The sequence below is a fragment of the Jaculus jaculus genome, chromosome 1 (genome assembly GCF_020740685.1).
Source record: "Jaculus jaculus isolate mJacJac1 chromosome 1, mJacJac1.mat.Y.cur, whole genome shotgun sequence".
NCBI lineage: Eukaryota > Metazoa > Chordata > Mammalia > Rodentia > Dipodidae > Jaculus > Jaculus jaculus.
The window spans coordinates 174429147-174454081 of record NC_059102.1 but is presented as its reverse complement, the minus strand read 5'-3'; the positions used below and the strand labels follow the sequence as shown (position 1 = coordinate 174454081).

The window sequence follows — 24935 nt, the reverse complement described above, 5'->3', positions numbered from 1 at the left end:
TGTCCTCTCTCACCTCTGCTTTTCAATATAGTTCTGGAAGTCCTAGCCCAAGCAATAAGGCAGGAGAAGGAAATAAAAGGGATACAATTTGGAAAGGAAGAAGTTAAGTTAGTTCTATTCGCTGATGACATGATTGTATACGTAAGAGACCCGAGAGACTCCATCCCAAAACTCCTGAAGGTGATTAACTCCTATAGCAAAGTAGCAGGATACAAAATCAATGCACAAAAATTGGAAGCATTTCTGTATGCAAATGACAAAGACACAGAAAAAGAAATAAAGGACATAGTCCCATTTTCAATAGCAACAAAAAAATTAAAATACCTTGGAATAACATTAACCAAGGAAGTAAAATATCTATATAACGAAAATATAAAAACTCTCAAAAAAGAAATTGAGGAGGACTTGAAACGATGGAAAGACCTCCCATGCTCCTGGATAGGCAGAATTAACATTGTGAAGATGACAATCCTACCAAAGGCAATATATAGATTTAACACAATTCCAATTAAAATCCCTACAGTGTTCTTCACAGACTTAGAAAAAATGATCTCAAATTTCATATGGAAAGGCAGAAGGCCTCGCATATCCAAACATATCCTCAGCAAAAGAAATACCTCTGGTGGCATCACCATACCCGATATAAAGTTATACTACAAAGCCATAGTAATAAAAACAGCATGGTACTGGCATAAAAACAGGAGTATAGACCAATGGAATAGACTTGAGGACCCGGATTTTGGGCCAAGCAACTACAGCTACTTGATATTCGACAAAGGCCCAAACAATATAGACTGGAAAAAAGATAGCATCTTCAACAAATGGTGCTGGACAAACTGGATAACCACATGCAGGAAACTAAAACTTGATCCACACATTTCACCATGCACAACACTCAAATCCAAATGGATCAAAGACCTCAACATAAGACCAGAAACTCGAAAACTACTGGAAGAAAATTTAGGAAGTACCTTCCATGATATAGGAATGGAAAAAGACTTCCTGAATAAAACCCCAGCGGCTCAAGTTCTTAAACAGTCACTCAACCATTGGGATCATAAGAAGCTGAAGAGTTTCTTTACAGACAAGCATATAATAAGCAAAGCCAATAGAATACCCATGGAATGGGAGAAAATATTTGCAGGTTATCCAACTGATAGAGGCCTTATCTCTAGAATTTACAAAGAACTCAAAAGTCTAAATAATAAGAAGACAAATACCCCACTCACAAAATGGGGCACAGAGTTAAACAGGCAATTCACAGAGGAAGAGATACAAATGGCAAACACACACCTAAGAAAATGTTCATCATCCCTAATCATCAGAGAAATGCAAATTAAAACAACTATGAGATTCCACCTTACCCCAATAAGGATGGCCAACATCAAAAGGTCAAATGAAAATAAATGCTGGCGAGGATGTGGAGAAGCAGGGACACTCATTCACTGTTGGTGGGAATGCAGGATGGTACAACCACTTTGGAAAGCAATATGGAGACTCCTGAAAAAGCTGACTATAGAAATACCAACAGACCCAGTTATACCATTGCTGGGCATGTACCCTAAAACCTTCAAACCAAAAGCCAGAGATATTTCCTCAACCATGTTTGTAGCAGCTCAATTCATAATAGCTAAAAGCTGGAATCAACCCAGATGTCCATCATTAGAAGAATGGATAACAAAGATGTGGTATATCTACACAATGGAATTCTATACAGCAGTAAGAAAAAACGACATAAAGAAATTTGAGGAAAAATGGTTGAACCTGGAACAGATCATTCTCAGCGAACTTACCCAATCACAGAAAAAAAATCGACACATAGTCTCACTCATCTGCAGCACCTAAACTGAATCTGCCCAAGATGCCTTACATACCCAGCAAGCACCTCATGGACTAGACAATAAGATGGATGGGAGGGCAGGGAGGGAATCAAAGGGTCGAAAACAGTAATCCGGATCCAAACGGCAATGGTACCATAAAATTCTACTTCCTAAAAGACAGACCAAATGGCTGAACCTTCACTAGACCCTTACAGGAAACACCTGAACCACAAGACACTGGAGAGGGTAGGATCAAAACTGACCTAAATCTCCTACATCTTCCCTCCCTCCCTCTCCCCCTCTCCCTTCTATCTCTCTGCTCTCTAACTCTTGTATATTAGTTATCGTTTTCCTCAATTTCTTAGTGGACACTGACCTGTAACCCCCACTTCCAGCTTGGGCCTACCATCCACAATGAGCTTTTGATCAGAGAAACCTACAAGGTTTCCCAAAACAATGACAGACTTCTGTCAGAGTACTTGATGACCAACCAAAGGCCAGTGATAAGACCCTATTGCTGAAGACTCCATACACAGCTGACGCGTAAAATGGAATGACATGGCTGGAAGCCAGGAGAGAGTCAGTCCCCAGACAGTCAGCGTGTCTAGTGCCAGAAGGCGCTACATAGGCGACTGGGGGAAATGACCAAGATCTGTCCAAGCAACACACTGTTTAACCTAATTAGCAACAAATAACCGGATGTGATGCCCACACAAGTGCAATAGTGGTACACAGCCATGGTGAGGAATCAATTGCTCTTGATTTGGCTAACTGATCCACTCAGTGGTACTAGACCCTTAGCTGGAGCTGGGAAACAAGTCAGAACCAAACCCAAACACAAGCCCACTCTACAATTTCAAGCTACCATCAATCACGGGGTATAAGAGGGCCTACACCTATCAAACTGTCTATCAAAAAAGTAAGTGTTATTTCAATTTTCTGGGTGCTAACTTACTCTCCGTTGGAGAATCTGCTTCTCTTTTCCAGATAGATGCAGATCCTAAGAAGAGAGCTGCCCCAACATACCTCAAAAGGGGCCCAACTGAAACTAAGGACAACTGGCGAAATTAGCAAGGGTGATGTTTTCCTGTGAACCGGATACCAGCACAAAGGGGAAGGAGATCAACACAGAGAAAAATCAACTCCTACCAAATCAGAGAGCCAAAGCCTCAGAGGCCTCCAACACCTCAGCACTGAAGCAGACCAAAAATGAACCCAACATGGCTCAGGGAAATATTGCGGAAGAGGTGGTGGAAAGAATGTCAGAGTTACATGTTGGGTCATGATTTGCAGAGACATTTATCATACTAATAACTGGAGGCTAACTCCACAATGCATGACCCATTTTCATTAACAAGGAGGGTCTAATGGGAGGGGGTAGATCACAGATGAGCCTAAATAATGGTACCAAACTGCCTGTATTCACTGAAATGAAAACTAATAAATTAAATTAAAAAAAAAAAAGAAGTGGCACTTCAGTGACACACCATGGAGAGACAGATTCAGTGCTATTTAACACTGCACTAGAAGATTGGTATTTTGTTTATTTATAGATTCTGTCTCAACATGTTTGAGAACATAAATAATGGTAGCCAGTGAATGGCATGTGTGAGAATGCCCAGAGAAATAGCAACTAGCCCATGTTAGTTTCCTCCTAATTGATGACTTATATTGCAAGTTATTGGAACGTACTGTGCTCTTACAATTTTTTAGGAACTTTGAGAAATGTGAAAGCATTTGCCTGTGGAAACAAGAGTAGCATGCAATAAACATGTACACCAATGCTTCATCACTTGGCATAATATTCAGATTGCTGAAGGTGGAGGCAGACAGGCTTTAGGGCAAGGGCATGGGCAGAAGGCAGCCTTAGAACACAGAGTCAGGTTATCATGATCCGAAAAAAAACAAAAAAACAAAACAAAAAAACCCAAAAAAACAAAACGTGAATACTGCTTTCCCAAACGTTGTAGATATTCTTCTTTGGCTTTCATAGCACTTCTGTGACCTAAGAAATGAAAGTACTGTAGAGAAGGCTTTCAGTGACCTATGCATTCTAGTTCCTCTCAAGTTTCTAAGAAAATGATTGAGGATGTTATGTTTTGTCAGCATAAAATCTTACTTTGGAAAAAACAGATTATCCTAATACTTCAAATGACTGTTCACAATAAATAATGAAGAATTACAGTTCTCACATTGTGCATGACGTAACGCACTAGCTGTGCAGAAGTGGTTGCTCGAGACTCAATTCATCCTCAGGCCTGGAGGTATGGAAAGATTGAGGTCACAGAGCCCGCTGACCTCAGCCTGTCTGGGGGTTGGAGACTGGGTAGCCTTGTGTGGATCCAGTGGCATTTCCTGAAAACAGAAACAGGAATGAGTCTGGTAGGAAGTGGGTGGTACTGACAGTGGAATGAAGAAAATGGGATGCACAAATAAATATAATTGACAAAGAGAATCAAAGGCCTGCTGGAAAGTGAAGTGACCCAGGCCCAGAAAGCCAAATGTTGCATGTTCTCTCTCATATGTGGATCCTAGCTACAGATGATTGGACTTCTGTGTGAGTAGAAGAAAACTCAGTAGCAAAGGCCAGTAAGCTAGAAAAGAGATATAAAGGGAAGAGAAAGGAAGGGGGGTATTTAATAGGATGGTATTTTATAAGTATGTAGAGGAATAGATAAATGGAGTGAAAAGGCCCAAGTGAGGTCAGGGGAAGAGATTGAGTAAAGGAAAAGTGGAGGGAGGGCTAAACAATATCTAAGAGGATATAAATAAATCATGCGGAAACCTACTTTTTTGTACAATGGAACACTCAGGAGCCGTAGATTGTTGAAAGAAAATTTTCAGTCCCAGGGATGGGATGCCTTTCAGTGATTTGTTGACCAGGAAGGTCCCTGATGCCTCCAAAACATTTTAGGCCATTGCCGAGGCCCTTGGTTTCCCTCCAGGAATATTGCTGGAGACTCCACATACTTGGGTTGCAAGGCCACTGAGAAATCCTGCTGGAACTGAGCTAACCTCCTCCATGTAGACCAGCTGACAGAAAACTGGAAGAAGCCATTCCACATGCAATTCAATGGGAGAAAGAGAAATCACCAGTGAAGATACTCAACAGTGGACATTGCAAGCCTTATATTTGGCCAGCCAGGCCAAATGAATCAATGGGTGCAATAGTGGCATGTCTGTCATGGTGTAAACCAACTGCCCTCTAATTAGACTGGAGGCCCACTCCATGGTCGGGAATATATCCCTGATACTGAAAACTTAAAACAGGTGTAGTCATGAGCCCTAGGGGTGTAACATCTGCTGCTGTCTGGCTAAATGTATATACTATGCTTATCAAACTGCCCAGTAAGCACTTCTCTTAATGTTTATACCCTTATATTAATGCTACTCTCACTTTTGGTAGAGAATCATCTCTTTTCAGATGGCAGTGACCTTGGGATGACTCAGAAGGCATCATGGTACAGGAAAGAAGTGACCACAGTGCTCAGTACTGCAATATCTCTATCACACCTTCCAGACTCAGGGTCTAATGTAGAAGAGGTGGCAGAAAGAATGTAAAAGCCAAATGAAGGGCAGGACTCCTTACAATGTGCTCCCCCAAGACACAAAATGGACTGGATATCCATGACCTCGCAGTGCCTTACACTACCTACACAAGACCATCACAAGAGGAGGAAAAGATGATGACATCAAAATAAAAGAGAGACTGATTAAGAGGGGGAGGGGATATGATGGAGAACGGAGTTTCAAAGGGAAAAGTGGAGGGAGGGAGGGCATTACCATGGGATATTTTTTATAATCATGGAAGTTGTTAATAAAAAAAAAAGTCCTTAATGAGCTCCAAGTCTTAAGAAAACGTGTACAGGATAGACTTCCAAAAGTTTCAACATGAAACGAAATATGTTGCTAAGGAAGTCTTTCCCAGAAACCTGCAAATTAATATAAAAGGAATTGCCCATTTGAGGAAATTATAGGGTCCACTGCTAGTAAAGACTGTTGATGACTTTTCTACTCCAGCAGACCACGTGTCACTTCCCCAGCTGTGACAGCTAGTCAAGTGGTAGGAGGCTTCCAGCTCAGTTCCAGCTTGATTTCTCAGTATCCTCCAGGAAAGCATATGGTGACTTGGACTAAAAGGTCTTACATTCTAGTTCTGATGGGCAACAAAGAATATTGGCAATGCCTTATACTGTGTTGGGGGCCCCATGGGCTTCCCTTAGCAATAATTCCCTGGGCGTTCTGTCACCCATAGCATTGTGATTTTCCTGTAACAAAGTATGGCTTCTGGGTGCAGAATTCTCTATTCCTTCACAATCTCAATCTCTACCTCCCTCTCTCTCTCTCATGTTTGGCATCAGTCACTCCAGCTCTGACTAGTGCAGCACATTTGGAAACTGAGGCTGAGAAATGCAGCAGCATACCTATATGCTGAGTGACATTAATGAGGTAGGGGAAGTGTGGGTGGGGGGTGAATATAGTTGAAGAACATGACTAACTTGTATGAAAGTATCAGCATAAAGTCTAATACTTTGGACAATGAATATACACCAACTAAATTTTAAGAAAGAGAGAGCAAGAGTTATTTTCATCTAAAAGCCTTTCCTCATGGCTCTATTCCATTTTTCTGTTTTGCCATTATTTTTTTCAATTTTATTTATTTTATTATTTATTTATTTGACAGAGAAGAGGGAGAGAGAGAGAGAGAATGGCTGTGCTAGGGCCTCCAGCCACTGCAAACAAACTCCAAATGCATGTGCCCCCTTGTGTATCTGGGTAACATGGGTCCTGGGGAATTGAATCTGGGTCCTTTGGCTTTGCAGGCAAATGCCTTAACTACTAAGCAATCCCTCCAGCCCGCCATTATTTTTTGTTGTTACAGCTTTGGAAATTGAATGCAGAACATTGATCATGCTAGACAAGTGTTCTATTCCTGAGCTACGTTTCCCACAAATGCTATTTTTTCTCAATTTTTTTCCTTAGTTTAATGACCCCAAATTTTTTTAATTTACCTGATGACATTTTTTTATTTTTCATATTTCTCTACACTAACTGTAATGGAGGACTTTTATTAAATTTATAAACTATGAGGTTTTAAGTATCTGTTAAATGATTACAAGATGCAATAACTACTTTTTCCTAAATAAGAAAATCTATCCTATTTGAGAAAAGGAGATAACAAGTAACTGAAAATTAAACAAATATCAAATTATTAGAACAAGTTCATGGAAATAGAAGGTTACAAACAAGTTTTAGGAAAGAACCTCACATTGAATAGTCAGAGAAGAATTTTACTAAGGGCTAAATATTCAGCTAACATTTTATTCTACTGAAGTTTCATTAAGATAAATGGTTAAGCATAATAAAAAATTAATTACAGTGAGCACTGACAGTTGATAAAATGATCAGAAGGAAGCAACCATGTGACTATTAGTGGAATGAAGATTTTACAAATAGAAAACAAATTCCAGAGTCATGATGGCATTTTCATGGCTATAAAAGGCCAGTGAACATCATGTCCTACTTTGACACAGATAGAAGAGATGTCAGACAGTAGGTAAAATAGTGTCAGTACAACTAAGTCCAGGGACTCCCTCAATCCCCAAAGAGAATAAATGGCCTCATACATCTTCAAAATGACACAGAGTTGAAACCTTGGTCAGAACACAAAGCTTTTTTTTTTTTTTCTTTTCTGTAGTGAAGTTGAGCAAAGGGTACAAATGATATTATAGCTAGATTCCACTTGTCATTTAATGCTCAACTGTGGAATGAATTTCGTAGTAACATTCTTAAATATGTCTCTATACAGTAATTTTACAATTATTTTTCTATTTAGTAGTAAAGAAAAGTAAATAGGTTAGTGATCATATTATTTGAATCTTTGTGTAAAACCTCAATCTGATTTTTATTTTCTCCAAATCATGTAATGTCAATATTGGTTGGAACCCTTAGATAAAGGTTTTTAGTGTCATGTTTATTTATTACATGGGGAAGACCAGCTTGATAATGAGCAGTCCAATAGAGAGTGCAATGTGAGCTTTAGTTTTGCACTTCTTATTGCCACAAGCTTTTCTTTTGTCATCCTAGAACTGGGTTTATCTGTCAGTTTGAAGTAGTTTGAAATTGTTTACCTCATTAAAAAGATATATTTTAGAAATCTAAAGAAATGGTCACAGTTAATTGTAAAAGAATTCCTTGTCATTCAGGAGCAACACAAGGACTCCTTTCATCCCTGCTTGCTGCATTTATTGAGGGTCCTAATGTAGAATTTCAACCTTATATGCTTACAGACTCCAGGGAGAAAAAGCCTATGAGTCAAGAGGAAGTTCTGAGGACTCATCCCACTCACCCACTGATAGTTACACTTAGCTCTGCTGTGCTGTAGACACCTGTGAGTGAATTGTGGAAGTCAATGTAATGTACAGGTTAAAAAAAAAATTGAGATATATTTATTATGCGGTGGTGGATAATCATTAGCCTCCTGCTATTTATTCTTAACTTTGTGACCCATTCCTGTTTGGACTGTGGAACATCCTAGTGGGTGGCTTTTGCAGACTATAGCAGACCTGAGAAGAGCTTTCCGTATAAACCTGGGATCTGAGACTCCTTGTGTTCTGCCATCTGTGGCTAAGGAGAGCAGGGAGGGAGGGGAACAGAAAACAAAGGGAAAGAAAGGAAAGTGAAGGAATTAAGGGCATATTGAAGGAGGTAAGAGAAAGAAAATGATTCAGAGTATCAATAACTAATGTCCATTTCTGTGAAGGAATTGCATAAAATAAAGGAAAGATACTTGCTTGAGTAATACTAGTGCCTTTGATTTACTTGCAAGACAGAATCCAATATCACAGGACCTTCCTGTTGAAATCTCTGTGCTGTAGCCAGAAGTTTTGAAAGACTAAAACCAACTAAAATTTGCACCAAAACACCTCCCTGATGAAATATGACTTTTCCATAACACAGCACATGTAATTGCCCATTTTGGTTATGATAAGGAGATAGTAAAGACAGGGTTAAATCAACTCTGCAGAAATGGGCTTAGTCAGTTCACAATTCAAAAAGCCAGAGGCTATGCTCCTTTAGTACCTTCCTGTGAGCCAGGGACTTTCCACTATGTCCTTTTTCTCCGAGGCCACACCACATCTCACCACCACACTGAGGATATAGTAGTCTCTGTTACGTGAACTGTTGGAGGGGCCCATTTCAACCACATCCAAAACATAGTCATATAGAACTTCACCAAGATAAGAATAAGATGATAATAGGAATAAGAAGATGTTTCTGTAAAGGGACACCCTCAAAGCTGCTCCATACTTGTTGAAGCCTAATCTACATGTATGTGCATGTCTAAGGACTTATCATTTATATAAGGCCCTCTGTCTTTCATTCTCTATTTCACATACACATACATATCTATATTTACCATATCATATATATTTGTATATCCCCCACACCACATATGTATGTATGTATATATAAATATATATAATATGTGAGTGTTCTTCTTAGCAATGTTAATTGATAGTAAAACTGAATTGTGAGGAGAGTTTTCTAATTAGTATGTATAATATGATAACATTAGCTTATGTGGAAATAAAATGTCTTGTGGATGAATCAGATTTTTCTAACTTTTATTGTGGACAGAGTTAGCTGCAGATGACCTACTAACATGAGAATGCCAGAAAGCAATTGTGAATATCGGTGAGTAGGGGCAGAGTATTGAATGTGCAAATGCTGGGCTTTATTGTTGTTTCCTTAGTTATTTATTAAACAACTATTTCCTTTCTTTCCAGTTATCTTCCTCCCTCCCCTGATTTCTCATTATTAGATCCACCCTTCTACTCTCAGAGAACACAATATAGTTGTAGTCTCCACCTATCTGAAGCATAGGCATATGCTCTGGTTGTGGAAAATCAGAGGCTCCCACCTTTCTGACAGCAGTGGTTATATCAATACATTTTCTGGTCTTCTGGTGGAAAAAAAGAAATTCCTTATTTCCTAATAGGATTATAGACCAGCCTGGTAGCCCAGAATAAAAGTAGGATATAAGCCACTATGCTCATTCCTTAGCCCTGGTGCACTGATTTCTCTCCTCAAATACTAGCATTCTCATTGCCATGGTGATACTCTGCTTCTGACACACCATGTGGGGAGGGGTAGGGGTACATAAAAGGACAGTGAGAGATTCCAGAATTCTAGAACTTAATAAATGATTGCCAGTTTTCAGGTAAGATGGCTGCATAGGAGTTACACAAATCCAGCCTAGGGAGCTATTTGAGCAAAACCACAGCAAAACACTCTTTGTCTGAAAAGTGGTGCATAGGTTTATATAGGATACAGCAGAGAGGCAGGAGAGACTAAGATCTATCAGAAAGGAGTAAATCTTCCAGTAACCCACCAAAGGGCTTGCAGACCCAGACCCAATCCCTGCAGACCCAAGTGGACCTGAATGCCCACTTGGCACCCAGGTACAGGAGCAGAGACCAAACAAGAGGATTTTCCAATGTCATCAGCCTCCTTGCAAAGTCAAGGAATATGAAGGCAAGAAATCAGGACACAGGTGGGGCCAACTAAGCAGTTCCAGTAAAATCCAGGCTTCCTGAACACTCCCATCTCCCAACCGACAGAACCATGACCCTCTGGAGAATGCATTCAGCTCCTGGTGGCAGGGCATCCAGCACATCTGATCAGAGCACTAGATTCACAGCACAACACAGAGGGATCAAGGTGGGCACTCAGCATTGGTGAGCTTTGAAGCCATCCCAAAAGGTAGCAAGGCTGACTGGCAAAAAAGCAGGTACATAGGCCTGCACTGGAAGTGCTAATCTCTCTTTCCATGTCAGGGCAGTTTATGGGTTACATATTATTGGTTGGCTTTACCATTCTCATTTAAGTTGTATTTAGGGGTTGACTATTGTTGCCTTTAATGCTTTCATATTCATAGAGACTGTGTCTTTTTCTCTTGTCATTATTGGGGTTAGGGTCTGATTTAGACCCAAGCTGACCTGGAACCCATCTTAACCTCCCAGATGACAAGATTAAGGATATAGAGCAACACACACCTTTAGGGATTGTGGCTTTATAAGATTAACTATTTGTTTCAATCCCTACGCTTGCATACTCTGTGCTGGTTTTTATGGAATGCGTACATTGCTGAGTTGAATTTTAGAATTTGCCAGTGAAGTGTTCTACCCAGCCCACTAGAATACTTGATTAGCAGGCAAACTTAACACTGAGGGTTATTTCTGCAGTTGGATTGGAGTACAAGAGCTATATTTGGCACGTTAAACTCTTATTCTGAAGGTACATAAAATTGGATTTCCAAATCTAAAGGCACCACAGATTATTAGAAATTGCAAGCATCAAATCAACTCAGGATGCAAAAAAATGCAATGTTTAATATAAGAAACACAAAGAATCAAGACAATACCCACAAAAATGATAAATCCATCAGAAATGGCCACCAATGAACCATTTCAGATAAAATGCCTGACAAAGATTTAAATAAAGATTTCATCTATATTCAAAGAACACAAAGGAATCAAAGAAGAAAACAAAGGAATGAAAGAAGAAAACAAAGTCCTGAAGGAATTCCAAGGGAACACAGAAAACCACGTTAATGACATAAGGAGGTCATTACAAGGCATGAGTAAGGAAGTAGAAATACTGAAGAAAAGTCAGACTGAAATTCTAGATTTGAAAAAAAAAAAAAAAAAAAAACAGTCAGAGAAATAAAACACACTGTGGAAAGTCTAACCAGCAGAATGGATGAAGGAAAGAACAGAATACCTAAACTAGAAGACCAGATGACAGATCCAATACTGTCCAACAAAGATAAAAACAAGCTAATAGGAAGGCATGAATGGGAATTTCAAGATATCTGGGACACTCAGGGTATAATAAAAGGAGAAGAATTTCAATCCAGAGGCTTAGTAGGCATTTTCAACAAAATAATAGAAGAAAATTTTCCCTGAATTGGGAAAGAAATGCCAATGCAGATACAAGAAACTTTTAAAGTACCAAACAGACAAAACCTGGAGAGATCCTCTCCTCGTTGTTACAATTAAACTACTAAACATGCAAACCAAAGAAAATATACTGAATGTAGTTAGAGAGAAAAATCAAGTCACTTCTAAAGGCAAGCCCATCAGGATTACAGCAGATTACTCAACACAAACTTTAAAAGCCAAAAGGGCTTGGAATGATGTATTGCAAGTTCTGAAAGATAACAACTGCCAACCAAGAATATGTTAACCTGCAAAGCTATCTATCCAAATTGAGGGAGAAATAAGGATATTCCCCAAATAACAACAGGCTAAAGGAATTTATGACAACTAAGCCAGCTCTGCAGAAAATACTTTAAGGAATCTTTCATACTGCAGAGAATGCAAAGCACACAAATGAGGAAAGAGGAAAAAATAAAACATACTCAAATAACAGTTAAAACAAGAGAGTAAAGGGAAATAGGTAGTGTAGGAAAAAAACCCCACAGGGGGTCCCCACGCTCTGCCCGGATAAGGCGACACCCCAAATCACTCACTCACGAGAAGCGGTCTTGATGCAAACTGCAAGAGGATTTTATTCCAAGCGCGCTGGGGCCCACAGTCATACACCGCACAGGGGTAGAGGACTGCAGAGACCCGAATGCAGGAACAGGACAGTTTTTATAGGGTTTCTAACAAAGCCTGTGCCTTAGACCAATCATTTTCTAATATTAGGAGCCCCGCAGGGTGTTAGCCAGTCAGTTGGTGCCACCCCATAGTTTCTAAGCCAATTAGTTTATGACCTTGGTGGTCAGCATTTGCGCAGGTCCTTGGGTGGGAGTAGCAGAGTGTGGTTCCAGTCTCCTATGACCTTGGAGGTCAGCACTTGTGTAATTCCTTAGGTGGGGGTAGCAGAGTATGGTATCAGCCTCCTATGACCTTGGTGGTCTGAGGCAGGCTGCTACAGCTTATGGTGCGAGCTACTAAGGCTAACAGTGTGGGCTATTAAGGCTTATAGTGTAAGGCTTATAGTGCAGGCTATTTACAGAAACCAAATAAGTGGTTCACTTTATTACTCATTTCCCATCCTTGAGGGCTATCTCATGCCCTTTTACCTAGTTTTATATTAGGAGTGGGCTCTGATATAATGAGAAGAGGGATTCTTTACTTGCTTCCAACAGAGAGTAAAGCCTGGAGTTTGAGGTATGCAGGGAGCCCGCTTAAGCTCCCCTTGGAGCATGATAGTATTTCTGAGCTTCTGAATTCTTGGGCCTTTCAGTAGCACTACAAAACAAGAAGAAAGGTGAGAATAAACATATTTACCTTTAATAATAACTCTTAATATGAATGGCCTCAATGCCCCAACAGATGCAATAGTGGAATGTCTGTTCTGGGGGAAAACAATTGCTCTCTAATTGGACTGGACTCAACGCTCTATGGGAGGGAGTACATGCCTGGTACTGAAAACCTAAACAAAAGCCTGTGGCAGGTGAGGTCATGAGACTTATGGGTATAAAGCCTGCTGTTGTCTGGATAAATGCATATATTATTCTCACCAAACTTCCTTGTAAGCACTATACATAATGTTCATATTTATATATTAATGCTACTTTCACTTTTGGTTAGAGAAACTTCTCTTTTCAGATGGGGGTAACCAGTGGGATGACCCAAAAAGCAACATAGTGCAGAGAAGAAGTGACAGAGGAGTGTCCAGCACTAAAACATCTCTATCACACCCTCCAAGGCTCAGGGTCTGTCACGTCCACCTCGACCAGCAAGGAAGACACAACCACCAGTTCTTCTTACAGCAGTTTATTCAGGCAACTTCAAGCTTCATCCCCCCCCCCCCCCAGCCTCGGGCGGGGCTTCCTTATAAGCCCACTCACTCCGCCCAATCACCCCAGGCTACACAACCTCTCCAGTCAACAACCTCTCCAGGCAAGCATCAGAAGCCAATGAGCAGCTGTGAGGGCGAGCTCCTCCAAATATGGAAGCATCAGAAGCCAGTGAGCAGCTGTGAGGGCCAGCTCCTCCAAATATGGAAGCATCAGAAGCCAATGAGCAGCTGTGAGGGCCAGCTCCTCCAAATATGGACTTGTTTGTCCCAAGCATAGAACTTTCCGTCAGGCGCCATCTTTAGGGCTTGGCCCGAGGGGCTCTCCACAAGGGTCCATTGTGGAAAAGGTGGCAGAAGGAATGTAAGAGCCAAAGGAAGGGTAGGACTCCTTACAATGCAACTGTCCAGATAGAAATTGGCCTTGATATCCATGACCTAGCAGTGCCTAGCACTACCTTCATAAAGACAGTGACATCAAACTAAAACAGAGACTAACGGAGAAAGGGCGGGGATATGATGAAGAGTGGAGTTGTGAAGGGAAAGTGGGGGAGCAGAGAGAGAGAGAGAGAGAAACCAACACCGGCAAGCACCAACAGGCATACCTCAAACTGCTCCTTTACATAGCAAGCAGGGCTGGACTTGAGATCCACCCCTAAGGACACACTTCTTCCATAGCAGCAGTCTTCCTGATGGAGATTTAGTTGCAAGGTCAATCATAATCAAAAATCCCTAACACTATGGTGGACATACAGTTACATTCAAACCACTGCTTTGGTCTTTCTTTCCATCTAGAGAACATGTGGTTTCATGTTTCATCTTCTCTCTCTTCAGTACTCCTTGATCTTCATCCTCCATCTGCATGTTTAGCTCCTAAACCTTCCAAGGCGTCCTTCTTCCTCTTCTCCTAGGACAGGGTGAAAGTCCTCCAGGACAGAAGCTGGTAGACAGCTCTGTCACAGCCAAACAGAAGGCTCTTCTTTCTCTCAACAATTATAGGAGGTGGAAAGGCTTTCCAGGTAGGCAGTAGGTTTCCACTGTCAAGATATTATTGAAGTTTGAAGGTTTATCATCATTGCATATATTCTCAGTGAGGTATGCAGATTCCAGAGTACTAGTTCTATAATTATCCTTATAGAAAATCCTTAGGGTTGCATGGTAGTAACCTTGGCTGTCTTGTTTCTTAAGAATTACTCTTATGGTAATGTTCAAAAGAGTAGAATAAAATCTGAAAAGCTATTTGGTTGATATATTATCACGTATACACAATCATTCTACATGTAATCTGTATGTTAATTGTCATTCTGTAGGTAGTCATTCTATATATAATCTCTATGTGACCATTTAGATGACCAGTAAATTTCTCACTTAGGTGTCCATGCAGGCAAGTTTCAACAAGGACCCTGGGTCAAGCTTCCCAAGTAGCTATGATAATAGGCTTAGCTAATTTTACTGTTTATCTTTTTTTTTTTTTCTGTTGTCTGCCTGCCTGGCCACCTCCAATGCTAGGCACCATTCATTCCCCTCAGTTTAGTCAGAGATAGTGATCTTAGCCTCCAGCAAGAAGAGAAAGCAATCCAGTTTTCCCACAAGTGGAAGGAAGCAGTAGAAAAACCCCAACTTGTGCTCACAGCCAGAAAATATACTTCCTATTTTCTCCCATAATATAATAATCACAATTATCCTTTTAAGATTGTCCTGCCACAGTCATCAACTGTAACGGGGTGCTCAGGATCCAGGAAAGTCCTTGATCCCCAAATCCTACATTCACTTCTAATTTTATTCAAAGAATTGAATTTTTAAAAAAAAGTACAGAGAAAGATGATTATTAAATTATTGTTAAGTTGGACCAGATCCCAAGGTGGAGATAAAATGATATGAGATGCAGCCTTGTAAGAAAATACAAGAACCACTCAGACTACAGTCCTCAGAAACCCCTTGACCCTTTGTTTTCCTTTGCCCCTAGGCTACAGTTTCCTGTTTACCTTAGCTCAAGAGCCACTTGACCTCTGTTTTAGTGACACACTGTGACTGCCTGACCATAATCTTGTGATTAACTGAAAAATTCCCCTAAAGGAACTCCCCCATGTAACTTCCAAAACCCCTATCCCCCACCTAGCAAAAGGGCCTTATAAAACCTAACCCTTACAAACTCAAAGGTGCTGTGCTCTTCTCTCACTAGGCAGCCTGGAAGCTCATATCTTTCCTGAATAAAACTTTTACTTTGCTTCAGAGCAGTCTTGTATGGACTTGTCATTCATAAACCTTACAATTATTATGTTTATTTAGGGAAGTACAGAACCAAGGAAAGGCTAGAGATCCTACATGGAGGACCTGAAAAACAAGGGGGGAAAAAACAAAGAGAAAAGAAAGTTCAAGGAGCTCCTGTCATGTGGAGAGCTGGGGGGATAAAGAACCCATGTGTAGAGTAAGGGCTAGGGGGCCCTCTTCTCAGCTCAACCTTGCCAAACATGGGCAGGCCCAGCTAAGGAAAAACTCACCTATAGCTGGAATTTCCTAAGAGGTCAGAGCTATTATTACTTATTAGTTGTTACTTTGTTGCCTGAAATATTGCATGGAATGTTTGTATAGTAATTATTTCAGTTATTGAATATTTATATAATATTTTAAACCTTTGAAGTTATTTCTTTAAGCTTTTAATGAATGTTCAGCATAGATGTCTAGGCGAATGGCATTCTCTCCTTGAAAGGATATAACATATAAACAGACTGTACACAGTGATGCTTATTGGGCCCTTATGATGGACTGGGTGAACCATGTATTGATCTAGTAATTGAGAATTAATTCGTCCAACATAGATAGAAATCAAAGTACTCATTACAAATGTATTCATCAGTAATACTTTCATCTGAGAAAAAGGATTCCAGGACAAAAATCACACAAAGGAAAGAGATTGTAGAATTCAAAATAAAATGTTTATATCTTCTTACTGTGTCTACGAACAGTGTAAGACAGGGCCTCTGCTCTGAAGGATCTTGATGCATGCAAATTAAGCATATATACAGTTTACTTTGGCAGAGATTATGTTTTGAAATGTTTGCTGTCTTAAGCTTAGCAGTAAAGAAATGTATCTTGATTATACTTTATGTGTCAAGAATTGTGCTAAATGGATAAAGTTTTGAGTGTTTGATGAGAGATACATTGTTTTAGATTTTGATTTTTCCATTTTTTAGTTACATGGCCTTGCACCGTGAATACTTCTATGACTTAGTATGCTTTCTGATACAGTAACAGAGTGCTAGGGGTCCAGGAGAGTCTTCAAACACCATGCCCTAGAATCGTTTCTAATTGAATTTTCTAAAAGAAAATTTAGAAAATTAATAAAAGAATTGAATAATAAAAAGGACTGAGAAGGATTATTATATATTATGATTATATTTACTGAGGGAAGTGCAGAGCCAAGGAAAGGGAATGGCTAGAGATCTCACATGGAGGGCCTGGAAAAAAGCTTGGAAAGAAAAAAGAAAGTTCAAGGAGCTCCTGCCATGTGGAGAGCTGGAGGGGAAAAAGGAAACATGTGGAGAGTAAGGGCTAGGGGGCCTTCCAGGCTGAGAAAAGCTCACCCACAGCTGGAAGTTCCTAAGTGGTCAAAGAGGCTGCCCTCCCCTTGCAAAGGTATTTAAGACTTTATTGTGGTGGGTTATATTCCTGCTCAGGTGAACCAGAGGGACAGCTGGTTTGTTAGGCCTAAGAGATGTCTCAGGAAGAAGTTAGCACTGGCACCAAGTTTCATGGCCTGAACTTGACAAACCACAATCTTTAAATCCTAGTAAAGACATTCCTCTCAGGAGGGGTCCTGATTGTGGAAAAACAGGTCTAGGGAACTAGGTAAGAGATAAGAAGATCATACCGCATTGTTCGCAAGTGCAAACTTTTCTGCCTATTTTACCTTCAGGGGTCCAGTCATCCTAATTGTATGCCCTTCTTAGTACCATGGGTTTACCAACATTTACTTCCTAGAGAATTATATTTAAAGTTTATACCTACATGGAGCTTATAAACATAGTAAGTATGTTTAGATGATGAAGTCATTAATAATTTTTGGACTTACTGATGTTAGTATAAATACAGTTTGTTAAGACAAAGCTGTGTATTGGCCTTAGATGTTTCATTTAACTATGTTTATAGGTGGTCTAAAAGTTTACTTTTTTCAGTAAGAGGTAGATCAAATGCAAAATGTAAACTACACATGCTCTTATAAATCATCAGTATTTGATTTATTATTACACAGTTTTCAGTTGGACACATAAGAATTCAAACTCTGAAAGTGAGAGAAGAGATGGTTAGTAGTGCATCATGCCTGCAGAAAGGATGTGGAAGTCTTCACGGCAGTAGAGAAGACGAGGCTGTGGACATTCAGTGTTTGAACTGGGTAGTGACTTTATCTTTATAAATAAATCCTATGTATAGAACACAGGAACACACATAGGATGTCCAGTCTATTACCTATATTTTTCTTTGGCTTTATTTTTCACCCCATTTTTGTCATTTGTACATGACTGTGGGTATAGGGTAGAAAATTTAAAAAGAAAAAAACAAACCTGTAACTTTGGAGGCAAAGAATAATTCTGAGTGTCAGAAGCTTTTTACATGAAATATATTCTGTCATTTTTGTCAAAAATAAGAAGAAAAAAGATTTCCTAGTCTAGTTTTCTTGTTCTAAATGAAGGATTTTAATTAAAAGCCAGAGTGTTATCATCTGTAGTTCCAAGCCCGATTACAGTGAGAAGGGAGGTGAAGACAGGAGAACTAGCTGGAAATCACAGACCAGCTAGCTTGATGAACAAGAGACTCTTCTTGAAACACAGTGGAAAGCAAGAACCAACACTTGGAAGTTTTCCTCTAACCTCCATTTGTGCACTGTTCCATGCTTGTGCATGAACTAATAACATAAAAGATTCATACACATACACACAAAAATACCCCCCACCCACTGCCACACAGTTATAATGTACCCTGTGGAGTAATTTTGTCAACAATTCATTTAAAACTTTAAAAAAATTCCTTGATTCTCTCTGTCTCTCTGTCACAGATTATATGTGTTAACTTACATTTGAAAATAAAATTATTGTAATAAAATGTCTAAAACAAATGAATTTATTTCTGTGGTGCAAAGTTTAGATACAGAATTAACTTCTAGACAAACTATTAAAACTACTGTTTTTACCATTTAATGATCTTATTATAAATATTTGCCCACTCACAAATACAAAGCTATGTTTTAATTTCAAAATTATATTTGATGTTACTATACCTTTTAAAGTAACAATTCATATGAATCTGCTTCAGTAAAACCATAATCTTAATCATGTATATAAAGACAAAATGCAGTACTCTTTCAGGAAAACTAAACTAATAATTATGGCTCATGTCTAAAATGACCTCTGAAGAAATTAAAGTTTTTATGATATTTAGGGAAACCGCAACATTGTTTTGATTAACTCACTGATAAAACTTGTTTATTTATTTATTTTGGCTCTGGCCTGTAATTTACAGTACCAGAATGCAATTACCACCCACAATGAGCTGTTGATTGCAGAGACCTACAAGGTCTCTAAAACAAGACAAGACAGACTTCTGTCAAAGTAGTAGATTACCCACCTGAGATAAATGGTAAAACCATACTGCTGAAGACACCATATGCTATTGACATGGAACATAGAGAGGCCTGACTATAATCCAGAAGAAAGCCAAACCCCAGAGAGGTAGCCTGTCTGGTGCTGGAAGGTGCTACATGAGGAAAGTGACAAACAACTATTGGAGCAACATCGGGACTAAGCTTATCAGAAGCAAATACCCTGATATGATGTACACACAAGTACAATAGTGGCACACAGCCTCGGTGGGTAAACAATAGCTTTCTGATTGCTAAGAGATCTGTTCAGTGGAAAGGAACCCATATCTAGAACTCAGTAACAGGTCAGAATCGTATTCAGACAATGGTTTTGCTCTCCAAGATCAAGGTCCCACTAATTTTGGGCTCAAAGAGGACCTACATTTATCAAATTTTCTTAAAATCATAACACTTACCCCACTTAGCCTGTGTCGACTTCACTGTCTGTTGGAGAATCTGCTTTTATCTTTTAGATGAGATCAGGACCTAAGGAGATAAACTAACCATTACACTTCAGGCAAGCCCCAGCTGAAACTATAGTGGAACTGGAGAAAGGACCAAGAATGCTGCTTTCTTGATGAATCTTATGATTGGCACTAGGTCGAATGAGACAGACACTGAGGACACTCAACATGTACCAAAGCAGAAGAGATCCAGAGACTCCTAAAAGGCCATCACTGAAGTAGACTTAAAACACACTCAACATGGCTCAGGGAGTTTTGAAGAAGAGGGGGTAGAACATTGATAGAGCCACAAGTTGGGACATCATGCCCAGAGGCATTGCCTCTCCACAGTAAATGACTGCTGCTCCTGTAAGCATAACACACAATCCCCAAGAGGATAAGCATCAACCCCAATGAGGAGGTCCTCCTTCAGAAAGGGTATAGGGATGAGGGAAAGGATGGTCCAACATGTGATATTTCCATAATAAGTGTGTCCATAATTAATAAAACAATTTAAATATATATTTTTTAGTTAACATGATCTAACATTCTAACCATCATTGCAAAACATACATTTGAATTTCCATCTTCCTTCTCATGAATAAAAAACAATTACTCTCTGACTAAAAAAAAAAAATCTATTTATTTATTTGTCTATTTGTGATTCAAAGTCAATTTATTATATCCAACCATGTTTCCATGCTTTTACCAGGAAATAAATTTAATTCAAAGAGGAAAAGAAGGGAATTATGACATAGATATATACTCTAACAAAATTTCTTGTACATCTTGGAGTCAGATCCAAAAAGCTTCCCCCAAAATTTCTAAAAACTTTGTTCTCTAAAATGTGGAGCACCCATATTATTTATGGGTTTTCACAAGAGATTTATTTTGGACAAAACACAATGCAAAAATTATAGACATATCTTTTAAAGAGAAATTAAATAAAAAACATGTTGATGCCCATAACATCATGTGCAGTAGTAAATTAGAGCCCTGTGGTGTGTTTGCGTTCTGACCTTTCTCTTTACTTTTATTTACTGGCATAATGTGTAACTAACTTAAGTAAAACATTGTAACTGTGATGGCTATAGAGGCAAACGTTCTTCATTTAGGAAATATCAAGAGATTTCTGGTTAAGATGGCAGCATAGGAACCATGCCAAAGCAGTCTAGGGGAGAAAAAGCCAAAACAACAACAACACAAAATCCAAGCAAAATACACTCTTCTACTAAAAAAGTGCAGTGAGCCAGGCGTGGTGGCACACGCCTTTAATCCCAGCACTTGGGAGGCAGAGGTAGGAGGATCTCTGAGAGTTCGAGGCCACCCTGAGACTCCATAGTGAATTCCAGGTCAGCCTGAGCCAGAGTGAGACCCTACCTCGAAAAACCAAAAAAAAAAAAAAAAAAAAAAAAAAAAAAAAAAGTGCAGTGTATAAGAAATTTCTAGTGGCAGCAGGGAAGTAGGAGAGATCCAGATCATCCAGAGCTCAAATAGGCAAGCAAAAGTGGCTCCAGCAGCTGCAAGGCTCAGGTTGAGCCACAGGAAAAGCCAGGTGAAGGGATTTTCTACTTACACTGGAGCTTTTCACAAACTCAAGAAACATGGAGAACTGCAGCAAACAATGGAGGAGCAGATCACAAGGTAGAGGATCATGTGGACCAGCTGGAGAACTAGAGCCACCATCCACACCCTGCCCTCCCCCACTGCCAGCACAAGGGCCAGCAAGCACCAGAGACTAGGGGAAGGGAGATCACAGCACCTAGCACCTGAGACCAGAGCAGTAATCCAATGACCTAGCCAGCCTACTTGAACCCACAGTGCACCAAAGAGGGACCCAAGCAGGAGCACAGCATAACTGAGACCAAAATCATACCAACAGGTAACGGATTACAGCAGGTCAGTACTCACCAAATAAGCGGGTTATATAGGCCTGAACGGGAAGTGCTAATTGTACCTTCCATATCAGGATAAATTGTATGTTAAATCTGATGGATGGTTGGATTTGCCATTCTTAAATAAGCTATATTTTGGGCTTCTTATTTGCCACTCCTTGAATTATAGTGGGTTTGTTAGCTTTTCTGTTGTAGATTAGGAAAGGGTCTCACTTGCTTACAAGCTGATTTAGAACCTTCAACAGACCAGAAATCTTAGCCTCCTTGTTAACAGGATTAAAGGTGTGGGGCACCACACACCCTAAGGAACAGTGATTTTGTTAGAGGATCTGGTTGTCATAATACCTACTCTTGCATAAATATTTTGTGCTGTTTTATTGAATGCATACATTTTTCAGTTAAATATTAGAACCTGCCTGTATTTGTTCCACTCAGCCTACTAGAAGACTCTCATATCAGGCTAACCCAACACCTAGAGTCAGTTTTGTAGATACTCTGAGCGACTTTGGAGCCACACCTAGCATATTAAGCTTCTACACTGAAGATGTATAACATAAGATTGATTGATATATCTAATAATACTGCAGCTAAGTAGAAATCCAAACATTAAATTAATCCAAAATGCAAAAATATATACATTATAACACAAGAAACACAAAAATCAAGACAACATAAACCCAACAAAAAGTATTAAGGCATCAGAAATGAACTCAGGTGAGAATGAATTAGAGTAAAAGCCTGAGGAAGATTTCAAAAGAATGATTATTAATATGCTCAAAGAAGTCAAAGAGGAAACCAAAGGAATGAAAGAGGAAATGAAAGGAATTAAAGAAGATGCAGGACACCAATTTAATGAAATAAAGAGGCCAATACAAGACATAAATAAGGAAAGAGAAATAATAATAATAAAAAAGTCAGAATTACCAGCAATGAAGAACACAGTTAATGAGATAAAAAACTCTGTAGAAAATCTCACCAGTAGAATGGATGAAGGAGAGGACAGAATATATAAGCTAGAAGACCAAGTGGCAGATCTAATACAGTCAAACGAAGAGAAAGACAAACTAATAGGAAAGGATGAATGGGAAAATCAAGATATTCCGGACACTATGAAAAGATCAAACATAAGAATTAAGGGTATAGTAGAAGGAGAAGAATTTCACTCTAAAGGAATAGTAGGCATTTTCAACAAAATCATAGAAGAAAATTTCCCCCAAATTGGGAAAGAGGTACCAATGCAGATACAGGAATCCTTTAGAACACCAACCAGAAAAAAAACTGGAAAAAACCTCTCCTATAATTAAATGACAAACATACAAATCAAAGAAAAAAATATTGAAAGCAGTTAGAGAGAAAAATCAAGTTATCTATAAAGGCAATTCCATCAGGATCACAGCAGATTACTCAACACAAATATTAAAAGCCAGAAGGGCTTAGGGTGATGTATTCCAAGTTCTGAGAGAAAACTGTCAACAAAGGTTACTTTATCCTGCAAAGCTATCCATTCAAATAGAAAGAAAAATAAGGGAATTCTACAACAAAAGCAGGCTAATGGAATATTTGAAGACAAAACCAGCTCCACAGAAAATATTTGAAAGAATCCTTCATGCTGAAGATAAAGAAAAGCACACATATAAGGAACTGGGAAAAAACAAATAGTACTCAAATACTAGTTAACACAAGAGAGCAAAGGCAAAACTGGAAAAACTACAAAAAAAATGGCAAAAATAAATACACACCTTTTAATAATCTCTCTTAATATCAATGGCCTCAATGCCCCAACCAAAAAACATAGGTTTGCAGACTGGGTAATAAAGCAGGATCCTTCACTTTGTTGCCTCCAAAAAACTAACCTTTCTACAAAGGGCAGACACTATCTTAGGGTGAAAGGTTGGAAAACTGTGTTTCAAGCAAATGTGCCTAGGAAACAACCAGGGGTTGCTATCCTAATATCTGACAATGTAGACTTCAGTCCAACATTAGTTAGGAAAGATAAGGAAGGTCACTTTATATTGATTAAAGGCACACTCCAACAGGAGGACATTATAATCCTAAACAAATATGCACCTAACATGGGGGCTCCCAACTTTATGAAACAAAAGCTACTAGAAACAAGGTCACAGATAACACCAAACACAGTGGTAGTCCATGACTTCAACACCTCACTCTCATCAATTGACAAGTCATCCCAGCAAAATTAAATAGAGAGGCATCTGGATTATATGTGGTCACAGAAGAAATGGACCTAACAGATACATATAGGACATTTCATCAAATTGCTGTAGAATATACATTCTTTTTAGCAGCACATGGAACATTCTCTAAAATAGACCATATATTAGGACACCAAGCAAATCTTAACAAATTCAGGAAAATTGAAATAATTCCTTGCATTCTATCTGACCACAATGGAATCAAACTACAAATCAATAGCAAGAAAAGCTATAGAGCATACACAAAATCATGGAAACTAAACAATACACTACTAAATGATGAATGGGTCAATGAAGAAATCAAGAGGGAAATCAAACAATGTATATAGTCACATGATGATGAGAACACAACATACCAAAACATTTGGGACACAATGAAGACAGTTCTAGAGGGAAATTCATAGCTTTAAGTGCCTATAATAAGAAATTAGAAGGGTCTCAAGTAAATAACCTAATGCTTCACCTTAAAGTCTTGGAAAAAGAAGAACAAGGAAAGCTGAAAATAGGTAGATGGGAGGAAATAATAAAGATTACGGCAGAAATTAATGAAATAGAAACAAAAAGCAACAACAACAAAGCAATCCAAAGAATTAATGAAACAAAGAATTGGTTCTTTGAAAGAATAAACAAGATTGATAATCCCTTAGCAAATATGACCAAAAGAAAGAGAGAAGAGACAAAAATTAATAAAGTTAGAGATGAAAAGGGCAACATCACAACAGACCTAGAGAAATTTAAAAACTTATAGGGACATACAATAAAAGCATATGCTTCACTAAATATGAAAATCTGAAAGAAATGGAAGATTTCCTTGAATTATATGACCTACCTAAACTAAATCAAGATTAGATTAATGGCATAAATAGACCTATAGCAAGTATGAAGGCCCAAGAAGTTATCAATAATCTCCCAACCAAAAAAAGTCCAGGCCAAGATGGATTCACTGGTGAATTTTACCAGACCTTCAGGGAATAACTAACACCATTGCTTCTTAAGCTTTTCCATAAAATAGAAAAAAGAAGGAACCCTACCAAACCCCTCCTGTGAATCCAGGATCACCTAATACCAAAACCAGGCAAAAATAGAACAAACAAAGAAAATTACAGACCAATCTC

The 24935-nt window shown here is 39.0% G+C and overlaps 1 protein-coding gene across 1 annotated transcript in view; it reads right to left on the bottom strand.

Annotated features, from left to right (window-relative positions):
* The window catches only part of LOC101602541 (olfactory receptor 4C6), a 44524-nt gene extending 27014 nt beyond the window's left edge, over positions 1–17510 (bottom strand). The window contains exon 1 of the mRNA XM_012950960.2: positions 17506–17510. Within this exon, the coding sequence (XP_012806414.2) occupies positions 17506–17510 (5 nt within the window). The remainder of the gene's footprint in view (positions 1–17505) is intronic.
* Positions 17511–24935: the final 7425 nt, after the last annotated feature.